This window comes from Leuciscus leuciscus, assembly GCF_965113295.1.
Source record: "Leuciscus leuciscus genome assembly, chromosome: 3".
Taxonomy (NCBI): domain Eukaryota; kingdom Metazoa; phylum Chordata; class Actinopteri; order Cypriniformes; family Leuciscidae; genus Leuciscus; species Leuciscus leuciscus.
In genome coordinates, this window is record NC_138727.1 from 49,937,642 (window position 1) to 49,954,371 (window position 16,730).

Sequence of the window (16,730 nt, forward strand, 5' to 3'; positions counted from 1 at the left end):
AATGCTCATTTTAAAAATGTAAGCAACTAATTTAGACGTGCAAACTGGGTGCCAGTGTGGTGAGAAGTTCGAGCTCGGCCAGATTCGGCTCGAAGTCGTTCATCTTCGGATGCGGCGCCGCGCGCGTTGTTACAAAATCTGCCGTGCACACCGCCAGGCGAAATGTATGGCAAGCCAAGAGGCTCAGAAATACGCCATAGATTAATCGCGTTTAAAGCCAAACGCCGTCAAATACGGCGTTTTAAACCGTATTGGACGCCGTAAAATACGCCGTTGTAATTACAAACGCCGTAAAAGACGCGCGAAATACGTCAATGACGCCGTATTTGACGGCGTTTTAGTGTGCATGGAAAGCGCCGCTTTTTACGCCGTTCATCTCGCCATATGACGCCGTAAAAAACGCCGTTTTGGTTGCACAGAGCGCGCGCTATTTTACGGCGTTTTGCTTATAGTATAATGAGACACGCCCGCTGATTTCCACAGCCAGTAAGTTTGAACTGTTCTCTCCCAATCAGTGATGAACTGAGTCAGACCAGACGAATTCAGCACGGATCATTTGTGGTAATCCAATTCGTATGCTCCCAAGGAATTATTAATTTTATGTATTAAAATAATCCAAGCTAAATAATAAACTGAAATTAAAGAAAATATTAAAGAACATTCAAATCAATAAAGCAAAATGAATAGGATTTTCACATTTTAAAAGGGTGTCACACAGGGCTTAATTTGAGCCGGAACATGTGAACATGGGTGACACATGACTTGCCCGCTTGTTGTGCTAGTTGAGATTGCTGTTAGCCTCGATCGTTTCACTCAGGGGAAAAATGTCAAAAAGACAGCAAAGTTTGCTTAACTTTTTCAAATACGCTGGCCAGTCAGATCCCAAACAAGCAAAAATCGTTTCCGCTGATCAAGAATGTGGAGACCATGGTGGACACAGCAGTAGTATCGACATAATATCTCGTTATTTCGACATAATAAGGGGACATTCTAATCTGCAATAAGCCACATTAAGCGTTCTTATAATGGTTTTCTATGGGGGGAAAATACTTAACGTGTAATTGCGTTCTGGGCTCTGGGCTTTTTTTTTTTTGTACATAGCATAGCCCACATTGTTATGATTTTAGTATCATAATGATTAATAAATGCACGCACAATCCGTGAACTTGATTTGAACAAATGCCTTTCAACTTGTGTGTGCAAAATTCAGTATTAAATGAATGTGCAGCAATTTGTACAAATAGAGAGTCTGTAGGCCTACTATACTGTTGTAGCCATTAAATAAGCGCATTTAGTTTCATATTTGTTAAAATATTATATATAAATATGTTATTTTTTTCCATTTATGTTGATTTATGAAAAGTGGACAGCACGAGTAAGATAGGATGCGCAATATGAGACATGGAGAGGTTCAGACATGATTTTGACCACTTCATTAAGTTTTGTAGAAAACCTTTCTTTAAAGTGAATTTCGTTTTGGATAAATTGTATCTTAATTTTAATAAATTTTTCATCAACCAATTGCGGACAATATAATCATGAAGGCGCCCGCGCGGTCTCTTGCATTGCACGTTAACTGGAGCGCATCTCATCCTAATACTTAACGAAACTCAGTGTATGCCTCACACAGACATGAGAAATACATCAAATACACAAAGCTTGAAATGTCTTTAAACAAAATAATAAAAAAATAAAAAATAAAAAAAAGGCTAGGCCTACTCTCTGATTATGTAATCCGTTATGTGCATTTCTCTCTAGGTGCGTTCACTTATGGCGATCGTCAACTTCATGTTTGCAGCAGACTGTCAGAAACACTAGTTTATTAATAAAAATCAATGCACGCGTCACCGGATTTACAAATGCACATCTTGCTTGTTGCACGCACACATATTATGTCGAAATAACGAGATATTATGTTGATATAACATTATTATTAATAATAGCCTACATCTTTTAGAATATTTGATTGTGCTGAATGCTGAATGTTGCGCTTGTTCCATTTAATAAAACTTTAATTGTGATCATTAAAATAATTGAATATTAAATATTTAGTGGCCAAGTTTTGCGCTGCTCCCCCTGTCAATGATCTAGCACCCCCTCAGCACATGCGTTAAAAATTCTCTGGCGCCGCCCCTGCAGTAGGCAGTGTAATTTTTTTTCTTTTTTTTTTTTCTGTTACCTCCAACCCCCGTTTTGAGTCGCCGGATACGCCCGAAATGAATCCAGTTTGTTGATAAAAAATTATAATTCTCATTTCCGTTTAGTTTAAGTTTTTCAACTAAAAGGCTAGTTATATTTTCCTTTATTTCAGGTTTATTTCGATTAGCATTTAAATGTTTTTAATAGTTTTAGTTTTACTTTACTAACCCTGCCTGGGCAAAACATCAACAGAACTGTCAATTTTCCAACTCTTTCAAGCCACGAATTTTTACAAATATTCACGAATTATTTAATGCCGGTCAATATTAGGCCAATCACACTCATCCAGGCCAATTAACCTACAGCTATTGTTGCAAGCATAATTTACATTTCTTTTAAGAATAATGACTCAAATGTGGGAAAGAAATAACTAGGCTATGTTATTTTTATTTATTTATTTATTGTCATTTGCTGAGTTTGCTCCCCTTGCACCTTATGTTTTATCTTTTAAAATGACGGAAATTATTTCAAGAGTCGTATTTTAAAAACGGCTTTACTCACTGAACTTCTATACCCACAAAGGACTTTTTCCCCCAAGTCGTTTATTTCACTATGAACTGGACGATCGAAAGGGCAAAATATTTGAATCTTCATTTTACAAAAATATATTGGATGTAACGAAATGTAATAATGCTATTTAATGAATATATAATCAATGTAATATGAATAAAACACGAATTTAATTAGCCTACAAAATCGGAACACTATTTAATTCTGGAAGGAGATAGTTTATAGACATAGCCTACCAACAAACCTGCCACATTTTTTAGAAATAGCAAAAAATACATTCGTCTTATTTTTTTCAAATAGGCCTATTTAAAACACAAATTCATAAGGCATTCTATGGGTTATAATATTTTGTGTTATTCAGCACTTAGATGGAAATGTGCCGAGTTAAGCCAATACGACCTGGATTATTTTCCTTGTTTAATAACTCCTCATATATGAGCATAAGAATTGGATTAAATGATCCGTGCTGAATTCGTCTGGTCTGACTCAGTTCATCACTGATTGGGAGAGAACAGTTCAAACTTACTGGCTGTGGAAATCAGCGGGCGTGTCTCATTATACTATAAGCAGAACGCCGTAAAATAGCGCGCGCTCTGTGCAACCAAAACGGCGTTTTTTACGGCGTCATATGGCGAGATGAACGGCGTAAAAAGCGGCGCTTTCCATGCACACTAAAACGCCGTCAAATACGGCGTCATTGACGTATTTCGCGCGTCTTTTACGGCGTTTGTAATTACAACGGCGTATTTTACGGCGTCCAATACGGTTTAAAACGCCGTATTTTACGCCGTTTGGCTTTAAACGCGATTAATCTATGGCGTATTTCTGAGCCTCTTGGCTTGCCATAGAAATGGGCCCTGCGCACCCAACGCGCGCGACCGCCCACACCGTGATGACGTCATTTTTGCCGCGCGCACCTTCGCGCTCGTGCGGACCCAGTCTATGGTGCGGACACGTCGAGTATAAACCAGGCTTAATGAAAAGGTGGCAGTAGTCTTCTGGACTTGTTTTTCTGATTTAATGTCACACTTTAGGAAGTTATTAAAATGGAAAGTTGCATGTTAGGGTTCGTGATATAGGCTATTAATCTTATTTCCAAAACACAAGCTTTGAACTTATTTCGGATTATTAAAAAAAAAAAAAAAATGTTGCTTGTTTTTCGTAGCAATATCTGGCAACATTTTACTGTCGGCATTAATAAAAATAAAAAAAGCTTATAGAAAAACTGTAATTGCTGACAGGAAGATACCACATTCGGTAAGACAAACGCAATGATCATCGTGATTATCTGTAAGAAATGTATAACACTATCAAAAACAATAGCATAATACAGATCTGTATGTTACAGAATCAAAAACAATAGCATAATACAGATCTGTATGTTACAGAATCAAAAACAATAGCATAATACAGATCTGTATGTTACAGAATCAAAAACAATAGCATAATACAGATCTGTATGTTACAGAATGAAGCAGGAAGACGGCTTTTTTATTTTGTCATTTCAGTGAGCCAAGGATTGAAGAGTAGTCACACACACACACACACACACACACACACACACACACACACACACACACACACAAGCTATAACGTTAGCAAATAGCCTGTAAATAGTTTGTAACATGTCTGTAAAATGTAAAACATTATATTGAATAAAAAATTATTTCACAAACATCTACAGTGTGCAGTTTGTTAACATAACGTTAGACGTTGTCTGGTACTAATAAACTTCACTAGCTAAACACTAAGTTAGCGTTATTTAGCTAGTTCATGCTTACAGCTGTTAGCTAACAATGACTGTACCTAACGTTAGTTGTTCGCTGGTTCAACCAGCACATGCATCTTGTTAACGAGCCAGTGTGAGGCAAACATGTATGAGAGGTTTGACATGATAATATGATAGCAGATGAACGCTTTTTATGCGTAGTTTAATGTTAAGTTTTATGTCTTTTACTGCGTTTTACTGAACTCAGCCCAGAGCCTTTAAAGCCAACTAACCCCGTGACGTCACATGTTAGAATACTGCACAATGGCGGCGCCCTGGCCGCGAAAGATAAAACGTTTTTTCTTTTATATGTTTACATTTGTCATGTTTCTTATATAATTGTTGATTATAGTGGAAATCCATTTTGTAAATCATGTAAACTTGATTGACTGCTTCATTTCCCCTTTAAGGGTTTTCTGTTAGAACGGTGTCGTGTTAGCGGCCCCTAAGTTAATAACTTATGATCTTTGCAACGGAAGTGAATCGATCAAAACTAACTTTAGCTGGACAATAACTTTATACTAGAGCTGCTGTAAAGCCAAAACTGTGTCTGTCACTTTAATTTCCTATTACCACTGTAAAGCTGCTTTGAAACAGTCCATATTGTTAAAAGTGCTATATAAATGAAGGTGACTTGACTTGACTCATTTGGGGTCCCGCGGAGGACCGAGGACATTCTTCATACAAAGCCCTGTCCTTTCTTCCACCTCAACAAGTGTGGGGGGACTAGACAGCTTACTCTGGGCGCTGGAAGTTCAGTTCTGACGTAACGTTGAACGTGACTGACTGATAACGAACGTCTAGGTTACTATGTAACCTCCATTCCCCGAAGGAGGGAACGGAGACGTTATGTGTTTGCACGCTGCCTTATATACTCGGAAGCGGGGAGTGGATTCCCAGGAAAGCTCTCAGGCAAGATCCCGTCAGTTCAGTTCTGATGTAGCTTTAGTAACCTAGACTTTCTGTGATGTCTCTAACAGGACAGTACATATTAATAAATATTATACATAGAACAATCAATGATTACAAAAGTGATTAATATAAGAATGTGTGTATTACATTCACTTTTTGTGTTCAATCGAATGCTCAGACTGGACCCTCCAGAATCCAGCTGTGTGTCCATGAAGAGTGACCGGTCAATAAATCCTCAACGTAACTTTAGTGGACATACTGAACTTGGGTTCAGGTAAATGCTGTACTACACATTTATTGCTCATTTCTGTTTACATTTCTGTTTATGCATTTGACAGTTTGTCTTTTGTGGGTGTTGTATTTGGAGCATAGGGTCAGGATCTGGTCAGTTCTGTCTAGTCTGTTTTTTCCAGTGTTGGGATCCTGGAACCGGTGCTGTCATTTTCCTTTTGTTTTGGTTGAGCTCATGGTCTCTGTGTTGGATTGCCATGTTCTCTTCTGTTTGTTTTTAGTCTACTGCAGTGGTACTCAACATTCATTTTGTTGCCATGTTTACACTGCAGAGTTTCAGGCGAGGTAGTTGCGCATTTTTAATGCGGGGTACAGTTCGGGTCACAGTGTTAAGATGCTTACAACTTGCATCTTAAGACTTGCTAAGTGCCAAGTATTTACAAATTCAGTTTATTATTTAGCCTGCTAGTCCTTAATGATTGTCCTATTTAAAGTGTCACTTCACATGAAAATAATTAAGTTTAATAGTTTGTCTTGATATATTCTTAACGCTAAAAATAGAAGTATGAAAAATCTCTAAATGCATAAAGCTGTCACAGTGTCTGGTTTATGTTCCTTGGGTCACCACTAGATGTCCTCCTTCCTCACGGTGTCCAGCACACTCTCGTACTACATTCCCCATGATTCTTGTCTTTTCATTGCACTCAGCTGTCCCTTATCACTCATCATTGCATACAGCTGTTTCTCGTCACATTGTTTGTACCTGTCTATTTATACCCTGTCTGTTCTGTGATTGTTGCGGATTCGTTGTTTAATGTCATTGCACCTCTGTGTTCCATGCCTGTTTGTTTCTTGTTTGTTGGACTGCTTTTGTATGGATTTTGACCATTGCCTGGACTAGTTTGTGAGTACGGATTACACTAATAAATTACTTGCGATTGGATCTTACCTTTTCCCTGTGTGTGCGTTGTGAAAGAACGAATCCGCCAATATAAAGATCCAGCAAGTACGGCGGAATTAGAGAATGGACTGACCAATATGTGGATACCGCGGAATGAGGTTTTTCCATCTGGAGGAGATTCAGGGTCTCATATTTCCCTGCTGGAGTATTTTTCCATGTGTGTGCGAAGGACCGCGGAGATTGTTGGGCCTCCAGAGGCGGTGGACTCGATGCCACCATCTTGCCGTCGTAGGCGGAGGAGAAGGAGGAAGCAGGCGTCCTCTGTTCCTCAAGACCTGGAGGTCGTTCCCGAACAGCCCGCTGTCTCCCTGGAGGTCGTCCCGGAGGCCTTCCCCTCGGAGCAGCCCGCTGTCGTCCCGGAGGCCGTCCCATCCGAGCAGGCCACTGTCATCCCGGTGGTCCCTGTCCCGGTGGTCCCGAGGCTGGTGGTCTCAGTACCGGGGGTCCCAGTGCCGGTGGTCCCAGTGCCGGTGGTCCCAGTGCCGGTGGTCCCAGTGCCGGTGGTCCCAGTGCCGGTGGTCCCAGTTCCGGTGGTCCCAGTTCCGGTGATCCCGAGTCCGGTGGTCCCAGTTCTGGTGGTCCCAGTCTCGGAGGTCCCTGTGCAGTCTGAGATTGACAGAGCAGCTGAAACTCTGTTGGAGTACTTCGAGAGGTTATATCAAATCCTGGAGAGTGTCAAGACTGTTCACGTCACGCCTGCCGAGCCGGTGTCTTTGGACAAGATGGCCGTCGCCGAGTCTGTTCACGTCACGTCTGCCCAGCCAGAGACTGTTCACGTCACGTCTGCCCAGCCAGAGACTGATCACGTCACGTCTGCCGAGCCTGTGTCTTCGGACAAGATGGCCACCGCCAAGCCTGTTCACGTCACGCCTGCCGAGCCTGTGTCTTCAGACAAGATGGCAGCCGCTGAGAGTGTTCACGTCACGTCTGCCGAGCCTGTGTCTTCAGACAAGATGGCCGCCGCCGAGAGTGTTCACGTCACGTCTGCCAAGTCTGTATCTTCAGACAAGATGGCCGCCGCCGAGAGTGTTCACGTCACGTCTGCCGAGCCTGTGTTCCCTGACAAGATGGCCGCCGTCGAGCCTGTGTCTGTTCTTGAACCTGAGCTGGTGGTGTCTGTGCCTGAGTTTGTTCCTGAGCCTGTGTCTGTCCCTGAGCTTGTGCCTGTGTCTGTTCTTGAGCCGGTGGTGTCTGTTCCTGAGCCGGAGCCAGTGTCTGTTCCTGAGCCGGAGCCAGTATCTGTTCCTGAGCCGGAGCCAGTGTCTGTGTCTGTTCCAGTTCCTGAGCCGGAGCCAGTGTCTGTGTCTGTTCCAGTTCCTGAGCCGGAGCCAGTGTCTGTTGCTGAGCCGGAGCCAGTGTCTGTTGCTGAGCCGGAGCCAGTGTCTGTTGCTGAGCCGGAGCCAGTGTCTGTTGCTGAGCCGGAGCCAGTGTCTGTTCCTGAGTCTGTGCCTGTGCTTGTGTCTGTTTCTGTGTCTGTTCCTGAGCCGGTGGTGTCTGTTCCTGAGCCTGAGCCGGGGGCGTCTGTTCCTGAGCCCTCAGTGACCGCGACACTGGCCATTATGGCCACAGCCATGTGGTGTGTGTGGGCTACGCACACACTTGGACCGGTGGTGTCTGTTCCTGGGCCGGTGGTGTCTGTTCCTGGGCCGGTGGTGTCTGTTCCTGAGCCGGTGGTGCCAGTTCCGGTGCCTGAGTCGGTGGTGCCAGTTCCGGTGCCTGAGTCGGTGGTGCCAGTTCCGGTGCCTGAGTCGGTGGTGCCAGTTCCGGTGCCTGAGTCGGTGGTGCCAGTTCCGGTGCCTGAGTCGGTGGTGCCAGTTCCGGTGCCTGAGTCGGTGGTGCCAGTTCCGGTGCCTGAGTCGGTGGTGCCAGTTCCGGTGCCTGAGTCGGTGGTGCCAGTTCCGGTGCCTGAGTCGGTGGTGCCAGTTCCGGTGCCTGAGTCGGTGGTGCCAGTTCCGGTGCCTGAGTCGGTGGTGCCAGTTCCGGTGCCTGAGTCGGTGGTGCCAGTTCCGGTGCCCGAGCCGTTGGTGTCTGTTCCAGTTCCTGCGCCGTGGCCACCCGAGGGGTCTTCACCGCCGTGGCCGCCCGAGGGGTCTTCACCGCCTTGGCCGCCCGAGGGAAAGTCTCCGCCCTGGCCGCCCGATGGACTGTTGTCTCCGCCCTGGCCGCCCGAGGGAAAGTCTCCGCCCTGGCCGCCCGATGGACTGTTGTCTCCGCCCTGGCCGCCCGAGGGAAAGTCTCCGCCCTGGCCGCCCGATGGACTGTTGTCTCCGCCCTGGCCGCCCGAGGGAAAGTCTCTGCCCTGGCCGCCCGATGGACTGTTTGTTTCGCCCCGGCCACCGGATGGACTGTTTGCTTCGCCCTGTTCCCCTGATGTATTGTCTGTGTCACCCTGGCCCCCTTTGAGTCTGTTACCCCCTGTTTCTGTTTCCCTTCATGGACCTGGCCCCCCGTCCCTCCCCCTGATCCTCCACCGTGCCACCTCCCTCCTGAACTCTTGTTTTGTTCCGTGTCCTGTCTTGGAGTGTCTGGGAGCCACTCCGTAGAGGGGGGGTTATGTCACAGTGTCTGGTTTATGTTCCTTGGGTCACCACTAGATGTCCTCCTTCCTCACGGTGTCCAGCACACTCTCGTACTACATTCCCCATGATTCTTGTCTTTTCATTGCACTCAGCTGTCCCTTATCACTCATCATTGCATACAGCTGTTTCTCGTCACATTGTTTGTACCTGTCTATTTATACCCTGTCTGTTCTGTGATTGTTGCGGATTCGTTGTTTAATGTCATTGCACCTCTGTGTTCCATGCCTGTTTGTTTCTTGTTTGTTGGACTGCTTTTGTATGGATTTTGACCATTGCCTGGACTAGTTTGTGAGTACGGATTACCCTAATAAATTACTTGCGATTGGATCTTACCTTTTCCCTGTGTGTGCGTTGTGACAAAAGCGCAAAGTATATTATACAAAATAATATACAAAATGTGAGCGAACTGTAAAATGTTTTTAGGAGCACATGTGCGAAATAAAAAGAACATAAAAAAATCTTAAATATCTGAATCTTAATTCAGGGGAAGGAAAACCAGAAATCGATATACGGCATAATGTGATTATTAAACTTAAAAAGGCTGTGATTTAGCTAATTACATAAATGTGACCTTGGACCACAAAACCAGTCACATGTCGCACAGGTATATTTGTGGCAATAGCAAAAAATACATTGTATGGGTCAAAATCTAAAAAATTTATTTTATGCCAAAAATCATTTGAATATTAAGTAAAGATCAAGGTCCATGAAGATATTTTGTAAATTTCCTACCGTAAATATATAAAAATGTATTTTTGTGAGTGGATGCAGCAAAATCGCGAACATAAATGGACAACTTTAAAGGTGATTTTCTCAATGTTTCGATTTTTTTGCACCCTCAGATTCCAGATTTTCAAATTGTTGTATCTCGGCCACATATTGTCCTATCCTAACAAACCATATATCAATTGAAAGCTTATATATGCTTATATATATATATATGTATACATCTCAATTTCAGAAAATTTACCCTTGTGACTGGTTTGTGATCCAGGGTCACAAATATCAGCGCTACACATTGTAGGGGGGAAGGGCCCACTTTTCCTGTTAATCTGGCCTCCCAACCCTTATGGTTACAGCCCGTTTGTTTTGAACTCTACGTTTTGCGCGGGTTCCTGTTTTCATGCAGTTTTTTTGGGAGTTGACCATCTTTGGTCCCTGACTCCTTTATTTCTCATTCCATTGGCGGGTGTTAATGTCAAGCCCTCGCCTATGAAAGAAATTTCAGGCAGCTTCATAAAAGGAAGGGTGGGTGGAGGAGACCTTTGTGGCTGCTTCAGGGAATACTTTGGGGGAACCTTGGCTGGGTTTGTTACAATGTGTTAAAATGTGTTGTTTTAGGCTGCGATCAGTGGCGTGGATACTGTGCTCTCTTGTGGCTCTCGCACAGGGACACTCGAACGCAAGCTTCAATCCGTTGTGGAGACTCTACAACAAGAATCTGTTTCTCTAATATTGTGTTAAACCTTAAATGTAAATGATAAAGACATATACTGATATTATTACAATATCGCAATATAAAATCATGCGTATTATGCGGCATGCATATGGGTTATCTAACAACTATATTGCATATGCATATGTTATCTAACAATTTTTTATCTTAATCTGACAACAGTCACCATCAACATGCCGAAGCCCTCAAGACCTTTAGATCAAATTTGAGGAAGAAGTTTCAGTGTCTTTATGAGGGAACAGCAAAGCAGGGAAACCCAACACTGCTGAATGAGATCTACACTGATCTCTACATCACAGAGAGTGATTGTGGAGAGATCAATAATGAGCATGAGGTGAGACAGATTGAGACTCAATCCAGGAGAGCAGCAACAGAGGACACACCGATCAAATGCACAGACATCTTTAGACCTTTACCTGGACAAGACAAACCCATCAGAGCTGTGCTGACAAAGGGAGTCGCTGGCATTGGAAAAACAGTCTCTGTGCAGAAGTTCATCCTGGACTGGGCTGAAGGGACAGAGAATCAGGAGATCCAGCTCATGTTTCCACTTGCTTTCAGAGAGCTCAACCTAATGAAGGACAAAACACTCAGTCTTTCAGAGCTTCTGCATGTCTTTTTCCCTGAGACAAAAGAAATGAAACCATTCAGAGATGAATATAAAGTGGTCTTTGTTTTTGATGGTCTGGACGAGTGTCGTCTGTCTCTGGATTTTAATGTGAAACTGTGTAATATATCTGAATCAGCCTCAGTGGACGTGCTGCTGACGAACCTCATTGCGGGGAATCTACTTCCCTCTGCTCTCATCTGGATCACCTCCAGACCAGCAGCAGCCGATCTCGTTCCCTCTGAGTGTGTCCATCGAGTGACTGAGGTACGAGGATTCAATGATCCACAGAAGGAGGAATACTTCTGGAAGAGAATCAGTGATCAGAGTCTGGCCAATACAATCATCACACACCTGAAGTCATCAAGGAGCCTCTTCATCATGTGCCACATCCCAGTGTTTTGCTGGATCTCAGCCACTGTTTTAGAGAAGATGTTGAGGAAATCATGGAAAGGAAAAATACCCAAGACTCTCACTCAAATGTACACACGCTTCCTGATCATTCAGACCAACATCAAACATGAGAAGGACTATAAGAAGAAAGTGAAAGATGAAGACATGATCCTCAAACTGGGGAAACTGGCCTTCCAGCAGCTTGTGAAAGGCAACCTGATCTTCTATGAGGAAGACCTGAGAGAGTGTGGCATTGATGAGACAGAAGCATCAGTTTACTCAGGATTGTGCACTCAGATCTTCAGAGAGGAGTTGGGCTTGTATCAGGGGAAAGTCTTCTGCTTTGTTCATCTGAGCATTCAGGAGCATCTAGCAGCTCTTTATGCTCTGCTTTCATTCCTGCTGTACAAGAGGGATGTGCTCAATGAAACCCTCAGCTCAAAACATGCACACGAGTTCACGTGTCACACAATATCTGACCTGCATCAGAGAGCCGTGGACAAGGCTCTGCAGAGTAGAAATGGACATCTGGATCTTTTCCTGAGGTTTCTTCTGGGTCTCTCGCGGGAGTCCAATCAGAAGCTCCTGAAAGGCCTTCTGACGCATGTTAGAAACATCTCGTACAGTAAAAAGAAAACGGTTGAACACATTAAAACACAAATAAGAATGAATCCCTCACCAGAGAAATCCATCAATCTGTTCCACTGTTTAAATGAACTGGGTGATCATTCTCTCGTAAATGAAATCCAGAAGTATCTCAGATCTAGAGGTCTTTCAAGCACCAGATTGTCCTCGTCACAGTGGTCAGCTGTTGTCTTTGCTCTATTAACCTCAGAGTGTTTGGATGAGTTTGAGTTACAGAAATACATAAGCACCAGTCAAGACCAAAACCACACGTCACCGGATGAAGTTCTTCAGAAGCTCTTGCCTGTAGTTGAAGCCTCCAGATCAGCAAAGTAAGTCTGAGGACAATCTCTAGGGGTGTGTGTGTGTGTGTGTGTGTGTGTGTGTGTGTGTGTGTGTGTGTGTGTGTGTGTGTGTGTGTGTGTGTGTGTGTGTGTGTGTGTGTGTGTGTGTGTGTGTGTGTGTGTGTGTGTGTTTCTTTGTTCTTTGTTGTCAATGGTAGTATTAATTTGGCCTGATTTTTTTAAAAACAAAAGTCACACTTGGATAACTATACAAAAAAATCTACAAAAGGGATTATTCTCCTTATATTTTTTCAGATCGTAATTTACACACAATACAGCAAAAGTCAACAAAAAGTAATAAAAACATTATACCCACACAGATTTAGTATTTAATATCTCAGTCTCTCTGTGGTTGTGTAGTTCCTGCTGAACTGAGAGATTAAAGTGTGTGTCGTTGTTCTACAGGTTGAAATATTGTAAGATCACAGATGAAGGTTGTGCTGCTCTGACTTCAGCTCTGAGATCAAACTCACACCTCAGAGAACTGGATCTGACTCAGAATATAATAGGAGATAAAGGTCTGACGCTGCTCTCTGATGGACTGAAGGATCCTCACTGTAAACTGGAGAAACTGGAGTAAGATCATACATTAATCTTAACTGAGACTAGAATAATGTTATTTTAACCCTTTAATTCCTACTGTATCATATTTGATCTAAATGATCAATTATATGATCATCAGGCTTTTGAGGGAAGTTTATTAGTTCATATCTCAATCATCATTGTATTGCATTACATTATATATTTTAAAATTACAGAGCTTTGATCATAAAACTAAGCATTTAAATATCATCTTACTAAGACATGTTATTTGCAGATATAGAGTGACGACTGATATTTATATGCATTTTACGTCAGTGGTTCTCAACTCTGGTCCTGGGGGTTTTTTTTTGTTTGTTTTTTGCAGTGTAAACACCCTTACAGAACAAAAATATATGGGAAAATACTGCAAAATATAATGCGATATATTACAAAATACATTTCCATATCCATATGTGGCAAACTAGTGCTTATATTCTGCAATATATTGCAATATATGAATTGACCATCTATGGCTATATATTCATACATATAAAATATTTATAAATGAAGACAAAAATAGCATTACATGTAATATTCACAAAGTTTTATCCACCCAAAAACAGCAGGTCTGAAACCAGACGCTAACTGGTAGATTGTGTTGGTCTTTATGGAAATGATCCGGCTGAGTCTCTGTTCTTTAACTTCCACTTCGTCAGTCGATCAAACTCAGAACTTTCCACTTCCATCAGCGCTTTTATGGGATTGTGCTCTCACGATAATTTTTTTGTCCTGTTTAGTAAATCTGGCCCTTAGTATTTAATATCAGTCTCTCTGTGGTTGTGTAGTTCCTGCTGAACTGAGAGATTAAAGTGTGTGTCGTTGTTCTACAGGTTGAGATGGTGTAAGATCACAGATGAAGGTTGTGCTGCTCTGACTTCAGCTCTGAGATCAAACTCACACCTCAGAGAACTGGATCTGACATATAATATAATAGGAGATAAAGGTCTGACGCTGCTCTCTGATGGACTGAAGGATCCTCACTGTAAACTGGAGAAACTGGAGTAAGATCATACATTAATCTTCACTGAGACTAGAATAATGTTATTTTAACCCTTTAATTCCTACTGCAGGGTTCACCAATCTCGGTCCTGGAGGTCCGCTGTCCTGCAGAGTTTAGCTCCAACCAGCTCCAACACACCTGTTTGAAAGTTTCTAGTATGCCTAATGAGACCTTGATTAGCTGGTTCAGGTGTGTTTAATTGGGGTTGGAGCTAAACTCTGCAGGACAGCGGACCTCCAGGACCGAGATTGGTGAACCCTGTCCTACTGTATTATATTTGATCTAAATTATCAATTATATGATCATCAGGCTTTTGAGGAAGGTTTATTAGTTCATATCTCAATCATCATTGTATTGCGTTACATTATATGTTTTAAAATTACAGAGCTTTGATCATAAAACTAAGCATTTAAATATCATCTTACTAAGACTAATATCATCTTATCATCTTACTAAGGCAGATATAGAGTGACGACTGATATTTTAGTAAAAGAGTGTGTACGCACGGTCTAGAGTGTCTGTACGGTTCGCACATATTTATGCCTAGTTTATTTTTTATAAATCCTGATATGTGCATTTCAATGCTTTTTTGTGTGTATGCAACGTTTATGCATCAGGCCGCTGGTGTTTGCGCCATTATTAACTGTCCAAAAAAAACAGACGCTAACACCTCCATGAAGTTGGCACCCCATAAAACGAAATAATCTCCGAAACTATGCCATTCGTTTGTGCTGATTTGTGCCGTTAATACAAACACTGTATCTATTTTCCTTTCGCAGATATAACAAATTTAACTCGGGAGCTGTGACGTCACTCTCCACCCCATTTCGTTTAAATCACACAAAAACTGTGTCGTTCGTTTGTGCCGGTTTGTGCCGTAGAAAGAAAAAACATAAATTATTACATTCTTTAGACATCACAAAATCTTCTTTTTTTCCCCACAATTTAGCACATATTACACACACAACCCAAAAAAATAAATAAATAAAAATCACACAAAACAGTAAAGATAATACCACTAAATATATCGACAAGACATTAAAGCGAAAAAAAAAGACAAATCAACACAAAAACCAAAATCTTTTTTGATTAGTGACGTCACACAAGCAAGCCGCGCTCTCCATCCATCTCGTCTACAAACCCGTCTGGGTCGTTTGTGCTCGCACAGGGCCGCTGATGTCATTGTTCTTTAGATATGGGAATGTTTTATTTTAGATTTGTGCTAGATATTGACATTTGGTCTTTATATAATCACCAATGCACTATGATATGTAATGTACTGTCACTAGGACCTGTGTGACTGATGCTTTAACTTTGTATTAAAATAAGATAAAATAAAATAACCAATTTTTCTATTTTTTTTATTGTGTAGTGTCTTAAGTTTTCTGAATAGTGTTAACAGCTTACGGACATTTAAAATCTTTCTGCCCCCTTAAAAACATTTGTTTACCCAAAGCACTGCATAGTGGGAAAACAAAACTGGGCATCTGGCAGTGAAAAAGGTAAGCATGTGCTCTGAGATAAAATACTAAAAAATTACTAAAATCATGTGTAGGTCAATACAATTTACAGGATCATTTTAACAAATAAGAAATTGATAGACACAATATTAATCTTGGGCAATCCGGTAAATGTTTCATGTCCAAATGATCGTCCATTGGTCACATTAATAAAAGTAGACCTATGACATTCTTATGCCATGCCATAAAATACATTAAGTTATTAGTTAAGATATGTACAGCAATGTACATTTCATGGCAAAAAGCTTGATGTTATACAGAGGAAATGACAGAAAGCAATATACAAGTGGCAAAGGTGTTCAATTTAATCCTCTGAAGTCATATAATTAACTTTACAATGTGAACAACAGACTAAAATTTTACTAATTCACAGAAAAGATTGTTACCCATCCTGTACTGGCCAAGTTCAGTTATTGCTACTTTTCTTATAACTGGAGAATGTTCTGTTTTTTCGAGCTCTTTTGTAATGAATTAGTTGATTTAGTTCACAAAAGGATTCTTAGTAAATCTTAATCTGACTGATATATTTTTTAAGGGGGCAGAAAGGCTTTAAATGTCTGTAAGCTGTTAAAAGTATTTAGAAAACTTAAGACACTACACAATAATTTTTTTTAAAAATTGGTTATTTTATTTGATCTTAATACAAAATTAAAGCATCAGTCACTCGTAGCCTACAGCCAGAGTAGTGACAGTACATTACATATAGTGCATTGGTGATTATATAAAGACCAAATGTCAATATCTAGCACAAATCTAAAATAAAACATTCCCATATCTAAAGAACAATGACATCAGCGGCCCTGTGCGAGCACAAACGACCCAGACAGGTTTGTAGACGAGATGGATGGAGAGCGCGGCTTGCTTGCGTGACGTCACTAATCAAAAAAGATTTTGTGATGTCTAAAGAATCGAATAATTTATGATGGTTCTTTCAACGGCACAAACGATTGGCACCGGTTTGGAGCGATTTGAACAGCATGGGGTGGAGAGTGATGTCACACAACCAAAAAAATAATGTTCAATATCTCAAACACCAAACCAGCA

General features: G+C 41.8%; 2 protein-coding genes across 4 annotated transcripts in view; both read left to right on the forward strand.

The window, feature by feature from the left end:
- Positions 1-16,730, forward strand: part of LOC309494997 (uncharacterized protein) — a 730,899-nt gene that overhangs the window by 706,131 nt on the left and 8,038 nt on the right. Inside the window, exon 48 of the mRNA XM_082164514.1 lies at positions 13,997-14,167. Coding sequence (XP_082020640.1) covers positions 13,997-14,167 — 171 coding nt within the window. The remainder of the gene's footprint in view (positions 1-13,996; positions 14,168-16,730) is intronic.
- The window catches only part of zfyve27 (zinc finger, FYVE domain containing 27), a 62,106-nt gene that overhangs the window by 24,358 nt on the left and 21,018 nt on the right, over positions 1-16,730 (forward strand). The window lies entirely within an intron of this gene.